The 14,419-nt window shown below is 35.5% G+C and overlaps 1 protein-coding gene across 2 annotated transcripts in view; it reads right to left on the minus strand.

The window, feature by feature from the left end:
• Positions 1-1,781: 1,781 nt before the first annotated feature.
• vgll4b (vestigial-like family member 4b) overlaps positions 1,782-14,419 on the minus strand; it is a 92,693-nt gene continuing 80,055 nt past the window's right edge. For both annotated transcript variants that reach the window (XM_051672370.1, XM_051672371.1), the window contains one exon: positions 1,782-12,764. In XM_051672370.1, coding sequence (XP_051528330.1) covers positions 12,520-12,764 — 245 coding nt within the window. In that variant the 3' untranslated portion in view covers positions 1,782-12,519. The remainder of the gene's footprint in view (positions 12,765-14,419) is intronic.

Genomic DNA, 14,419 nt, shown 5'->3' on the forward strand with positions numbered 1-14,419 from the left:
TTACTTAGATATGTTATTTCAAAAAACAGTATTAAGAATAAAGTGTCCTTAGGACACCTACTTTTTTGTGTGTTTTATCAGCTGTGTCTTAAATCCAAAGTGTACTTTGGTTGTCCACATTGCTGATTGCTCTGCGGACAGTATGCGTGATGCAAATTTTGTCATCAGAACGGTCTACATGGACTGTCCGTGTGCGGCCCAGATTTTCTTGGCACTCAGACAGTCCTCATTTTTGCACATAATCAGCACATGTGCCTATTGTTGACTGTACTAAAAGAGTATCACAAAGCATTCGTAGTGTGCATGAGTCGAATACGTTTTGTATTCGCTCGCAATCAAAGAGAATACTTTAAAAGGTTACACGGTCGACCGGATTTTATTTAAAACATTTGTTTGTGTACATTTTCTATCGATATTGACAGCAGTAATTCATCAAACAATAATCAAATGATGTAGAAGAGCATTATAACCTTTCGTACATCCATATACGTGGCATAGTCAAATGCACTTTCGGCATGTTAAACAGATGATTCAGCTGTCTGGGTCACAGTAGTGGTGTGCTGCTGTAAAGCCCTGGCAGAGTGAGCCAGACCGTGGTGGTCCTCTCCATCCTATGCTATATAGCGCTCAGAACCATCCTGCAACATTGAATGCGCATGCAAACTGCATTCAGCACAGGTTTTGTGGGCGCATTTGCGCCGTTGCCTGATCTGCATAATTTCTTTTGTAAGTCCTGCGCTAAAGAAGTGCATACACCGTGTTCCAAATAAACAGTGCTTTCAGTGGTCGCAAATTGATTTTAGTGAATTACTCTGTGGCACTATCAATGTGTTTGTTGGAGACTCCAGACCAGTCCAATATTCTCTCAACTAACACCATGAGTAGTAAGGTTTCCATCCAAGTTGTAAATTCAATTTATGCAAAAAATAATAACATTGCTAAAACAATTCACGATTAAGGCAGCGTTTGAATCCCATGTGTTCAAGATAACAAAATCATCACTTCTGGGGAAATTTACGCAAAATAGAAATTGATGTTTTAGCAACTGAGAAAGCCATTACGGCTCTTTTATTAAATGTAATACATTGCTTGTGGTTTAGAGTGCACAGTCAAAACCCTCTAATGAATGTCATGTTTGCTAGTGATCGACAGCAGATGCCTTATGTATGGGAGTGACAGTGTGTCAGACAGTTCTGGGAGGTAATAGTGGCCATTCATTTTGATGACAGGGTTTGGATCCAGAATTTCAGAATGGCCAGAGCAAGATTAGACATGCTATGAAATTAAATTGGTCTACTGTTTATGAGTAAGTTATAGGCACTTGTTTTTTTGTTTGTTTGTTTTTTTTTTCTAGGAATTTATTTGATGAATGTGTTTCCATCGTAGTTAATGTGCATATCTTACCGAATTAAAAATGTATCCACCTCAAGCGAGTGTGTACATCCAGCAATTTTAATGCAATATCCTAAAATTTGCATAAAAATATGCGGATGTAAACCCAGCAAGTTTGGGTCTTTTGGTCTGACCTGTGGAAGACGGGAGTGTTCAGGAAACCTGTTTGAAAATAGTATTTTTTTCTGTTTGGTGATGCTAGTAGCACAGAAATAACACACTTCACTTTCACTTCCATCTGCATGGAAGATCCAGAGTTTTGGAGAATAAAATGAAGGTTGTTTTTTTTATGACCCTTGCTTTGATGAAATTAGACATGCACTGAAATTTTTATGTAGTAATACAGGTATACAGCATTATTGCATTATTGTATTACATTACAAAACAAGTTGAAAGATACACTTTATTATTGTTCTTAACGACAAGTTTGATTACTTTTTTTACAGTGTTAAACTCGTCAATGAAATTACTTAAAAAAAATTATTTTGGTAATGATATTTAAGACAAGATGAAAAAGATGCATCATGATGATAATCAAATGGTTTTAAATAAAACCTACTGTTGACAAAAATATGTTGAGAAAAAAATAATACTGCAAGATATTAATGTTAACTAACACTGTTTTAACACTATTTTTCAAGAAAGAAATATCTAGAAAGAGCTGATTCAAATAATCCAGTATGTTGGGAATTTTCCCATGTGAGCAGCAAGAGCTGAAAACCTGTACAGTGAACTTTAATAAAGGGTTAATTACCTTTCTCAAACACATCACATATATGGTAGATTAATCAGTTATATCCACAACATGAACATCATATTACAACTTGCATCTGTGCAGACAATGAAGCGAATGAACGGGAATACGTAACTTAATGTGAGGAATTCACAACAGAGTAATTTTTAAATGTAGCTAATACTTCAGTGTATTCATTGTATGCTACTATTTCAGGAGCTCAGATTTTCAGGAGTTTTCACATGTTTAATCTTACATATTAAATATATTAACATTAAACATGTTTAATACATTAAGTAATTGTAAGTAATTTATACATTTTTCAAAATATTTAACATTTGGTTAAAGTTTGGTCTGTTACAATTTCATGCATGTTTTTGTCATTTTGCACATGTATCGTCAACTAAAATGTTTTTTGTTTACTAAAATTATATGCCAATTATATTATTAAAATGGACTAAAATGAATGAATATGTCATGATGAAATATTGACTACATTTAAAGAACATAAAAAAAACAAAATTTATGACTAAAACAATGTGAAAATTAACTGCTTTTTTTAAACCAAATTGGCATTTTAAATAAATCACAAGAAATTCACGTTGAAAAAACTGAGCATTTAAGAAACTAAATGAACATTTAAATAAATACACAAATAAAATCAATAAACTTTATAAATAATAAACTCAAATAGTCATTATGTCTCAAAGTATTTACACACTTCAGATTTTAGCCTTTTAGAAGGGGGAAAATGGTCGTAAGCTTTCCTTCTTTGGCCGTGCTTCTCATTCACTCCTAACGAGTGTTAATTTTGGACTCTTGTTGTGAATCTTGGCTCGATGAAAATGAAGCTGTGATGATTACAGAAAAATGTAAACAGTTTGACTAAAAGGTTTTCTAGAATTTTTCACAGCATTTTGAAGTGTCCACGATTACACTATTGTGCATGTTAATTTTATCAGTAACTGCATTACCAGATACTGGCACATCTCTAAATGAAATTCAGTCCATGGAGACTAGGGATTTTTTTAAGGATTCCGTCTACTCAGTGAATACATGACTTGAATTACACATCATTATTGGCATTATATTCATGCTGTATAGCCAGAGGGGATGAGGACTTTAACACACGAAAGACATTACAAAAATTACCACATTATTTTCTGTAACGTTGCTTTGAAACAGTGTGTATTGTGAACAGTGCTGGGTAGTAACGGATTACATGTTATCTTAATAATGTAGTAATCAAATTACAAAAATCAAGTACTTGTAATTAGATTAAAATACATTTTAAAATAATCAGATTACAGTTACTTTTTATGGAATACATGATTACATATTAATTTACTGATCCCTCTAATTCTTCATTCTAAATCAGCCTACAGCTGATAAACTTTCGGTAACTCTGAGTGTTTTCAAATTGGGGTGGAATTGCACACACAGACCTGATACCTGATACTAGCCACCAGCCATAATTACACTGAAGATGGAGCAGTAATCCACACATAAATGCCAAAACAATTTCATTAGTGCGGTAAAGTTAGTTTTAGGTTCGCGAATTGCTTTTGTACTCTGCTTCAAAAATTTACATTAATGTGCTTTTGCGTACATTTTTGAGATGTTGATTTAAAAATATAACTGGCCTAGTCTGTTAACACACATGGATGGCATTTGTAATGCCAAAATGTCAAAGAACATTTTTATTTCACTCAGAAACAGACACACAAAGTAGCGAGTAAAACATAAAACAGTCATATCAGTTCTCATATTTTGATCCATTAAGTACATTTTCTTTTAATGTATTTACCGGTAGGCAACTTTGTCAAAATGTTACATTTTATCCTACTCAAATGTATGTGACATCAAATAAACAAGAATTAGTTCAGAAGTAATCAAAAAGCAATCAGATTAGATTACTTCAAATGTAATCCAAAAGATTACATTACTGACTACAATTTTAGTCATGTAATTGTAATCAGTGCCAGATTACAATTCAAAAGTAACATACCCAGCACTGATTGTGAAAAGCGCTATACACAAATAAGACAACTTGATTAGGGATGCACCAATATGAAATTTCTGGGCTGATAATGATAAACGCTAATCAACACTGTGTTGTGTTACAATAAACAATACATTTTACATTTTGTCTTTTAACCATGTCAACTGGAGCAGCTTGCTAAATATCTTATCATTTTAAACCTTAGAATCTGGGTAACATTACATACAGTATATGTGATCTGACCTATAACTCTGTTTCTCCTTTTCTTCTCATTTCTTTGCCTTCTCTCTTTTATCACTCTCTTTATCTCTCACTTATCTCGCAGGTTGTTTTTTTTTACTTGGCGTATACTTCAAAGTGAAAAGACCTCTGAAGCTGTTTTGTTCTGTTTATTAGCATGTCAATGACACGGGAGCTTTTGACAGCCTATAGAAGAAAGAGATTACAGTCGTACACACATCAGTCACCTCCTTAATCCAAACACACACAGTTGTGTCTGGCATCTTTGTCTTCAAAAAGACATGAACATGGCTGTTTGTCTTCGGTCCCATGATCCATCTCAGTTTTGCACACAGTATGAATGCAGTTTAGTCTTTATACATGGATGTGTTGTGCTTAGGATCAGTGTGTTTAAAGAGAGCTTTTGCATGTTCAGATGTTCATGTACTGTAACATTCATCAGATTGTAATTAATGTTGTACACCTGCATCTTTGAGTTGTCTTTGCTCTAAATGAAACACTTTATCTACACCGGACATGAAACTAGATCACTTCCATCATAATCAATGAAAGTCAACTAAACGCATCATAATGTACGTTTAGTTGAAGTATGCCTAGTTTTTTTTTTTTTTTTCTATATTTTTGCCAAATATATTTTTTTATATTTAATAAAAAATAAAAAAATAAAATAAATAAAAACATTCACAGTGCTGCTCATTTGCATAAAGTTAATCTTTGCTCAGCTTTTTTTCACCAACAACAATTGCTTTCGCGCATGCTGCAAATCACTTCCAGAGTAGACATGATAAAAGACTTTTAAATGAGTTTGTTGTGAGTCTTAAAAGATTTGAAGGATTGCATCTGCTTTATAACAGTCTGATCTTTCCCCATTTTCCCCCTGCAGATTTGGGACATGAGTGATGATGAAAGTATTTGAAGGATTTTGGACAAAAACTGCTGAAGACACAGAAAGAAGTACCTTTAATTGACCCCGGTTTAACAACTCGTCCTTTCTTTTGCACTCATTTTCAGATGGACTTAATGACAAATTTACCTTTCATTATTTGCCAATTGAAACATTGGTCTAAAATGTTCAGGTTACAACATGTACTGTCAAAGCATGTCTGTGGATCTTAGGGTAGACACCATATTTAATTTGGAAAATTTCATAGACAATTTTTGTTGCTCTACTGGCCATTGAAACAGTACATTATGGTATTGTTAATGGCAGGAGTGTGAGATCTACACTTCTCCAGAGTTCAGGGCCAATGCAAACTGAATAATCGTGTTGAGGGTCAATGAAAAGTGATGAGCAGATATATTAGAGTAAGGTCACAAACTTAGAAGGTACTGTACCTCTGCAGGTGCAGTATTTAGCGTCTCTGCCTTGTGGCTTAATAGAATCATCAAATTTTGAGAGTTTTTACACTTTTCAGTTTGCCTTGTATGTTCTGTTAACTAAGTGAACATGTTATCTTTTTTGGAAAGTAATGTACTTTTATTTTAAACAGCTTTTTTTTTCACAAATGTATTTCATAAACTGTCATCATTGCACTATAAAACAAGTCTGCTTCGTCTATTAAAGAGGTATTCTTCTTTGGTCATGTCTTAATAAAATGTAATCCATTCTCAAATATCCTGCTTTAATCACTTAAGCCACACTAAAGCCAACTTGACCTTCAAGTCATGAACCGTTATATGCCATTTTTAATTTATGAATGGTACATTTAAATTTTGTGTTTGATTGATAGATATACAGACATTTATCAAATATTTTTCAATCAATAAGCACCATCTGAAGGTCTTAGGGCACGTCTAATTTTTAAGAGTTTATTGTCCACTGGAATTTTTTATTGGAATTAAATTGTATAATTGTAAAATGTACAATTATTACATTTGCAATTTGTTTGCTAAACGGTGGATACCAAGGTGACCTATACATCCCACTGAACAAACTACTTCAATCCCTTATATTTATTTTGTATACATACAGTTGAAGTCAGAAGTTTACATACACTTAGGTTGTCATTAAAAGCCACCAAGTCATTAAAAGTAATTTTTTAACCACTCCACATTTTTCATATTAGCTAATGATAGTTTTGGCAAGTCGTTTAGGACAAATACTTTGTGCATAACACAAGTATTTTTTCCAACAATTGTTTACAGACAGATTGTTTCACTTTTAATTGACTATATCACAATTCCAGTGGGTCAGAAGTTTACATACACTAAGTTAACTGTGTTTTTAAGCAGCTTGGAAAATGATGTCAAGCCTTTAGGCAATTAGCCAATTAGCTTCTGATAGGCTAATTGGAGCCAATTGGAGGTGTACCTGTGGATATATTCTAAGGCCTACCTTCAAACTCAGTGCCTCTTTGCTTGACATCATGCGAAAATCAAAAGAAATCAGCTAAGACCTCAGGAAAAAAAAAATAAAAAATTGTGGACCTACACAAATCTGGTTCATCCTTTGGAGCAATTTCCAAATCCTTGAAGGTACCACGTTCATCTGTACAAAAAATTGCACGCAAGTATAAACACCATGGGACCACGCAGCCATCATACCACTCAGGAAGATGCAGCATTAGGTCTCCTAGAGATGAACGTTTTTTGGTGTGAAAAGTGCAAATCAATCCCAGAACAACAGCAAAGGACCTTGTGAAGATGCTGGAGGAAACAGGTAGACAAGTATCTATATCCACAGTAAAATGAGTCCTATATCAACATAACATGAAAGGCTGCTCAGCAAGGAAGAAGCCACTGCTCCAAAACTGCCATAAAAAAGTCAGACTACAGTTTGCAAGTGCACATGGGGACAAAGATCTTACTTTTTGGAGAAATGTCCTCTGGTCTGATGAAACAAAATTTTAACTCTTTGGCCATAATGACCATCGTTATGTTTGGAGGAAAAAGGGTGAGGTTTGCAAGCTGAAGAACACCATCCCAACAGTGAAGCATGGGGGTGGCAGGATCATATTGTGCTGCAGGAGGGACTGGTGCACTTCACAAAATAGATGGCATCATGAGGAAGGAAAATCTCAAGACATCAGCCAGGAAGTTAAAGCTCGGTTGCAAATGGGTCTTCCAAATGGACAATGACCCAAGAATACCTCCAATGTTGTGGCAAAATGGCTTAAGGACAACAAAGTCAAGGTATTGGAATGGCCATCACAAAGCCCTGACCTTAATCCGAAAGGAAATTTGTGGGCAGAACTGAAAAAGCATGTGCGATCAAGGAGGCTTACAAACTTGACTCGGTTACAACATTTCTGTCTGGAGGAATGGGACAAAATTCCAGCAACTTGTTGTGAGAAGCTTGTAAAAGACTACCCAAAACGTTTGACCCAAGTTAAACAATTTAAAGGCAATGCTACCAAATACTAACAAAGTGTATGTAAAATTCTGACACACTGGGAATGTGATGAAAGAAATAAAAGCTGAAATTAATCATTCTCTCTACTATTATTCTGACATTTTACATTCTTAAAATAAAGTAGTGATCCTAACTGACCTAAGACAAGAAAGGTTTTCTGCGATTAAATGTCAGGAATTGTGAAAAACTGAGTTTAAATGTATTTGGCTCAAGTGTATGTAAAATTCTGACTTCAACTGTGTATGTGTATATATATATATTCTCCCAAATTCCAAATAAAAATATTGTAATTTAAAGCATTTTTTTGCAGAAAATGCTACTGGTCAAAATAACAAAAAAGATCCAGTGTTTTCAGACCTCGAATAATGCAAAGAAAACAAGTTCATATTCATTTTTAAACAACACAATACTAATGTTTTAACTTAGGAAGCGTTCTGAGATCATTTGGTGGAATAACCCTGATTTTCAATCACAGCTTTCATGCGTCTTGGCATGCTCTCTACCAGTCTTTCGCATTGCTGTTGGGTGACTTTATGCCACTCCTGGCACAAAAATTCAAGCAGCTCTGCTTTGTTTGATGGCTTGTGACCATCAATCTTCCTCTTGATCACATTCCAGAGGTTTTCAATGGGATTCAGATCTGGAGATTGGACTGGCCATGACTGGGTCTTGATCCGGTGGTCCTCCATCCACACCATGACTGACCTGGCTGTGTGGCATGGAGCATTGTTCTGCTGGAAAAACCAATCCTCAGGGTTGGGGAACATTGTCAGACCAGAAGGAAGTTTTTTACCAGGATAGCCTTGTACGTGGCTTGATTCATGCTTCCTAGACTAAGATGAATCTGCCCGATTCCAGCCTTGCTGAAGCACCCACAGATCATCATGATCCTCCACCTGGTCATCTAATGGTTAGACGGAGACCTGGAGAGGCTTCAAGCCACAGTGTCTCGCACCCACTGTGAAATTTTGTGGAGAATCAGTGATGATTTGGGGGTGCTTCAGCAAGGCTGGAATTGGGCAGACATATACACACTGATGAGCAAAAACAATATGACCACCTGCCTAATATGCTGTTGGTGCCAACTCGCCAAGGCATGGACTCTACAAGACCCCTAAAGGTGTCCTGTGGTATCTGGCATTTAGACATTAGCAGCAGATCCTTCAAGTCCTGTAAGTTGCGAGGTGGAGCCACAGTGGATCGGACCTGTTGGTCCAGCACATCCCACAGATGCTCAATCGAATTTACAGGTAGATCTGGGTAATTTGGAGGCCAGGACAACACCTTGAACTCTTCATTATGTTCCTGAAACCATTCCCGAACAATGTGTGCAGTGTGGCAGGGCGCATTATCCTGCTAAGAGGCCACTGCCATTAGGAAATACCATTGCCATGAAGGGGTGTACCTGGTCTGCAACGATGTTTTGGTAGATGGCACGTGTCAAATTGACGTGATGTAAAAGAAATCGAGACTCATCGCACCAGGCGACCTTCTTCCACTGCTCCAAGGTCCAGTTCCGACGCTCGCGTGCCCATTGTAGGCGCTTTAGACGGTGGACAGGGTCATCATGGGCACTCTGAATGGTCTGGCAGACTTTGACATGTGGCCTTGTTAGGAGATAAATAACATTATTCGCTTCACCTGTGAGTGGTCATAATGTTTTAGCTAGTCAGTGTACATATAAGCGAATTCCATGAAAACATGCACTATACATATTTCATCCCAAAAATTATAATTATGTTTTGCATGGTGAAAATTAAGCCATTTTCAAAGTAAAAAATTTGCAATTTATTATCTATTGTCCATATTGTCCTTAATGTAAAAAATACATAAATTATAAAAAAGGCTTAATTTTCTTAAAGCAAAATATTATTTCTTTCTTTAGATTTTGGGGTAAAATGTTACCTGGTCATGTGGACGGTTTTGTAAAATTAACATATTCATTTGCATCAAGTCAATAGTGTTGGGTAAATTACCTTAAAGTAGTAATCCACTACAAATTACTTTTTAATTAGATTACTTTACTAATTACTTCATCTAAAAAATAATCACATTCCTAATTACTTTATAAAACAATTTTCATAAAAAAATAATGTCTATTTATTTTTTGTTCATTATTACACACAAGTCATTCACTCAGCACCTCACATTTCTCCTTCACAATGACTCATTATGGGGCCATAATTCATGTATTCTACATAAATAATATATTAGAAATAAGAAAAACCATATAATGTTCTTAAAATAAGTAAAATTCATTGAAAGTCAGTACCTGTAATGTGATCAAGAATTTAAAATGAAATGCATTACACTACATTACACTGTAATGCATTTGACTACAAAGTAATTAGATTACAGTAACTAAAGGTTAATTCTAGTTTAAAAGTACTTTGTTTCATTATAAATTAAAATGTGACAAATTAATATTATTATTTTGACGGTGTCATTTCTTTTTTTTTAAAACATAGTAGTCATGGACTGGTTTAAGAGCACTTTATTGTTCATTGAGGCTACTTAAAGTACAAAACAATGGCCTGCCAAAACTTTGTTTTATTCCAAGGAGAAACAAGGCCATGAAAGGAGGATATACTTCAGATTTACAAATCGTTAAGTACACTCGAGGTGCAGTGAAAAGTTTTCAACATTTGTTTCTTGTCGTCATTCTCCTGGAAGCGCACATCATCAAATAATAAAAATATATCATCACTCAAGTCCCAATTGGTTAGATTGGAGTAGAGTTACTCAGACTCATGGTCAATGAGAGGAGTACATTTGTTCAACTGTCTCCAGAGACAGCTGAAACAGCCTCCATTCAGAAGTGTAATGAGACTGCTCAGTAGCCTTCAGAAATAATACACAAGTGGGTATTACACTAACGCAGTGTTTTCATAGAATAACTGTGTTCCTGCACTTTTAACCTTAAACAGACAACCTACAAACAAAAAAGATCAACTTTTTCTTGAAAAACAAAAAAGCATGATTACAATAAAGGAAAAGGGAAAATTAAATAGCTACATATCATTAACAAATTAATTGTTCCTCAAAAAATACCTAAAAAAAAAATTCTCTGTACATTCGTTACGCACAGCGTAATGATGGTCTTATAGTTTCCTATATAAAAACTTATTTTTTGTTTGTTTTTAATTAAGTGATTTACCTACAGCGTGTAGGGTAATGTGTGTCACAAGCAGTAAAAATGAGTGTATTCATACACCTGGAGGAAATTCGGAGGGTCTAATGTAGGATACAACAACTTTGTGGCAAATACAAACAAAAAGAACACAGAAAAAAGAATTTTCTATTTGTGAAGAAATACTTTTTAAAAGATAGTATCTGTTGAGATTGATGGCTGTCTGGCAGCAAAATTTTTCATTTCCTGTTCTAAAATTTTGTCATATCCAATAGTTAAAATGTGCAGATGGAATGTAAGGACAAGCTTAAGATATAAGTGTCTCCTTTAACTGCAACCTGTTTTCTAGTTAGTCACTATACTGAAATCGTTAGAAAGTACGACACCAGTATGAAGTTCCCTATTGGAGGAATGTATTTTGTCTCGGTACAGGCAGATTGTTTGAAAACGGTCCTTTTCGACAGCTGCTTCCAAACGCTACAATGCAGAATTAAGAGTAAGATCAAAAACTAACAAACATAAAATTTGCTTGACGTTTTCAGCAGATTGTCAGCTCTACAGCTGACCTGTCCATAGCTGCTAATGCTTTCTTATTCAGTCATGCAAAGAGAGATAGCGTCCTGTACCACGAGAATAATAAAACATAAATCCGACTGTTAATATACAAGATGGCCTGTCCGGAGGCTGTTTTATTTTTATTTTGTATCTGGCAGCTACCACAATGAATATTGAATAGAAATAATAATAATATGGAGTACAACTGTACCAGCAGTAAGTTTATCTAGAACTGTTATTGACAAAAATAAAATAAAATCTGACGAAATGCTAAAAGGATTACGATTGAAATGTCTACACAATAATAGGTACCAGCTATTTTAAAAAACATGCTGCGATAAGCACTAGTTTAACCTAAAAACTCCATCTATGTTACTAAAAACACAGTGCCTGGGAAAAAACAAACAAATCCAAAACGACAAAAAATGCCCATGTATGACGCAATCCAGTTGTCAGCACCATAGAAAGAATTGTCTGAAGCTAGATATAGTGACCAAAAATAGGTTCCCTCCCCATTACAAACATTTCAAAAGTGATGTAAGCCAAATCACTTCCCATCTTTGTCAGCATCCAAGTATGTGTATCCAACACCAAACTGACAATCAATCCATCAATAGTGCAAAATCAGACCAGGCCTTCCATTTCAAGTATACACATACAGATTCATGGTGCTATCTGGAGAGAAAATGAAGAACAAAAGACTGTGGTGCGAGACAACCAGAAAAAAGAAAGAAGAAAATAGCAGGGTGCAATGGAAGAATGGCTTTTGTGTAATAGGTTTGCATCAGAGGTTTCTTTGGTATCTGAGGCAGATGGTTAATTAGTTGGATGCTGGTTGATTTATATCCTAAAAAACCAAAATGCTTTCAGCACAATGATGCAGTTTTTTTCTACAAGGGTATGGGGATCCCATAATGAAACCTCCAAGCTATCTACTAGCATACTTCAAAGAAAATGAAACAAAAGAAAACAAAAGCAAAAAAAAAAAAAAGCACCTCCATGTCGTGTGTTCTTATGTACATAGCTATACATGAGCAGTGCTAAAACATGCATGGTTGCTTTGCGAGTTGAAGTGCGCTGGAAGAGACTGGGACTAGTGTGAACTGGTCCTCTTTTCAAGACACGAGGGAAGGGGAGTGATTATGGTTGACCATGTGGCTGTTAGGGGAGGAGTCTGGGCTGCCAGTTGAGCTGCCCTTGGCCTTGATCTGCAGCCACGTTTCACCCAGTGCCTTGGCGAAGTGGTCATCCACCGAACCTGTGATAGATACAGAGTTTGTTACAGGCTCTGGCTCCTTGTAGTTCTTGCCCAGACTGCGACGGAAATGCTCCTCGATCACAGGGTCACAGGCTGTGTTAGCTGAGGCAGAGGAAAAGAGCATTTAATTGGGTTATGTAGTCTTGGTGGCTTTCAAATTATAATTTTGGGTCAAATACGAGGCCTCATCCAAACGCTAAAACAATTTCAGACAACTAATGCATAGAACTCTCCATGAAAAGGATACAAAAAAGGGCTTAAAACTCACTTCTTCAACAGTGTCAGTACTAAAACCGAGAGTTCATGGCAAATTTGCCGCAAACTTGCAGCAAATTGCATGTGAAAATAATCAGTGGCAAATTTGTGGCAAGTTTGCAACAAATTTGCCATGAACTCTCGATTTTTGTAATGGAGGAGCTGCTTAAAGGAATATTGTTCGTTCATGTCCTTAGGTGGTCAAACTAAATATTATACAAGATGTTTTATTAGTCGATTAATTAATTGTTGATTATTGCCTTTGATATTGTAATAATGATTACTAATGTTGATTAAGGCATTAATCCGGATACATTTGAAAACTGCATTTTCATTTTCAAAACACTAGCATCCACTCTGCCGTTTTCAAGTTTCTCATTCACACTGAAACGTATGAAAACGCTTGAATTTCACTTACAGTATATGCGAAAAATTGCCGTTCCTTGTACGGTCTTAAATACAATTTTCTTGTGTTCCATAGCAGTACAGCCATTCCGAGTAAACTTCCCGTTGCCCTTGAAGAAATGCATTGTGAAGGTTGTACAAAGTAACATTTATCTTTAACAACACTATCAAAGTAAATAGCAAGCACAACAACGCTGCTACAACATGGGCCACCATCTTGGTTGTTTTGGGTTTAAAGGATATGACTGGGTCACCTGACAACAAATACATAATTGTTTTCATATATCTCCACTTTCCCTGTCCAAACTACAACGCAAAAACATCGTTTTCAAATGTATCCACTTGGTAAGCATTTTCGAAAAGCTTTAGGTGTGGACGGAAGACCGAAATGTGTTGAAAAAGATGAGTTTTCAAACTTAAACATATTAATGTGGACGTGGCCTAGTATAAGTTACATTAAATACTTTTTTGTTCAATTTCATACCATATTTATGTAGGCTACACATCCAAAATAAGCTAAGATCTGTTAAGATTAATTACTTAATTGCCATTTTATACATCATAAAATCAACTTCACCTTGGCCTACTTGGTAACATGACAAAAACAAACACATTACATTTTTAAATAAATACAATATAAGTACAATATTAGAACTCTCCCAGTATAATGACTAAAGCAGTCACTTGCAGTTCAGCGTGAGCTCACTAAAGGACCACACACAGAGTTGTGCACTCTTTCAAAAACTCTCACTATAAACACAGCACAATAAATAACTCATTTACACCACGTCTACGAATTGATAATGTGAGCATTGTAACTTTGTCAGGTTGATTGTATGCAGTGTATTTATCGTCTACATTGCAAGGAAGCAGCACGACATAGCAAATCCTAAATAATTCCAAATTACCAACTATGCTTTTCGCTTTGTTCTAAAGCTTCTTTTGAATGTCATGTGACATTTCTTCAGTATTAATTTCTGTGTGCCACTGTGAACAGAATTTAAACAAAGCAAAAATCTGGGCATCAGACTACTTAAAACTAGCACATTTGGATTGGTTTTTACTGATAGTACTATTAGACTAATTCAAGCATCTCT

The sequence above is a fragment of the Myxocyprinus asiaticus genome, chromosome 35 (genome assembly GCF_019703515.2).
Source record: "Myxocyprinus asiaticus isolate MX2 ecotype Aquarium Trade chromosome 35, UBuf_Myxa_2, whole genome shotgun sequence".
Classification (NCBI taxonomy): Eukaryota; Metazoa; Chordata; class Actinopteri; order Cypriniformes; family Catostomidae; genus Myxocyprinus; species Myxocyprinus asiaticus.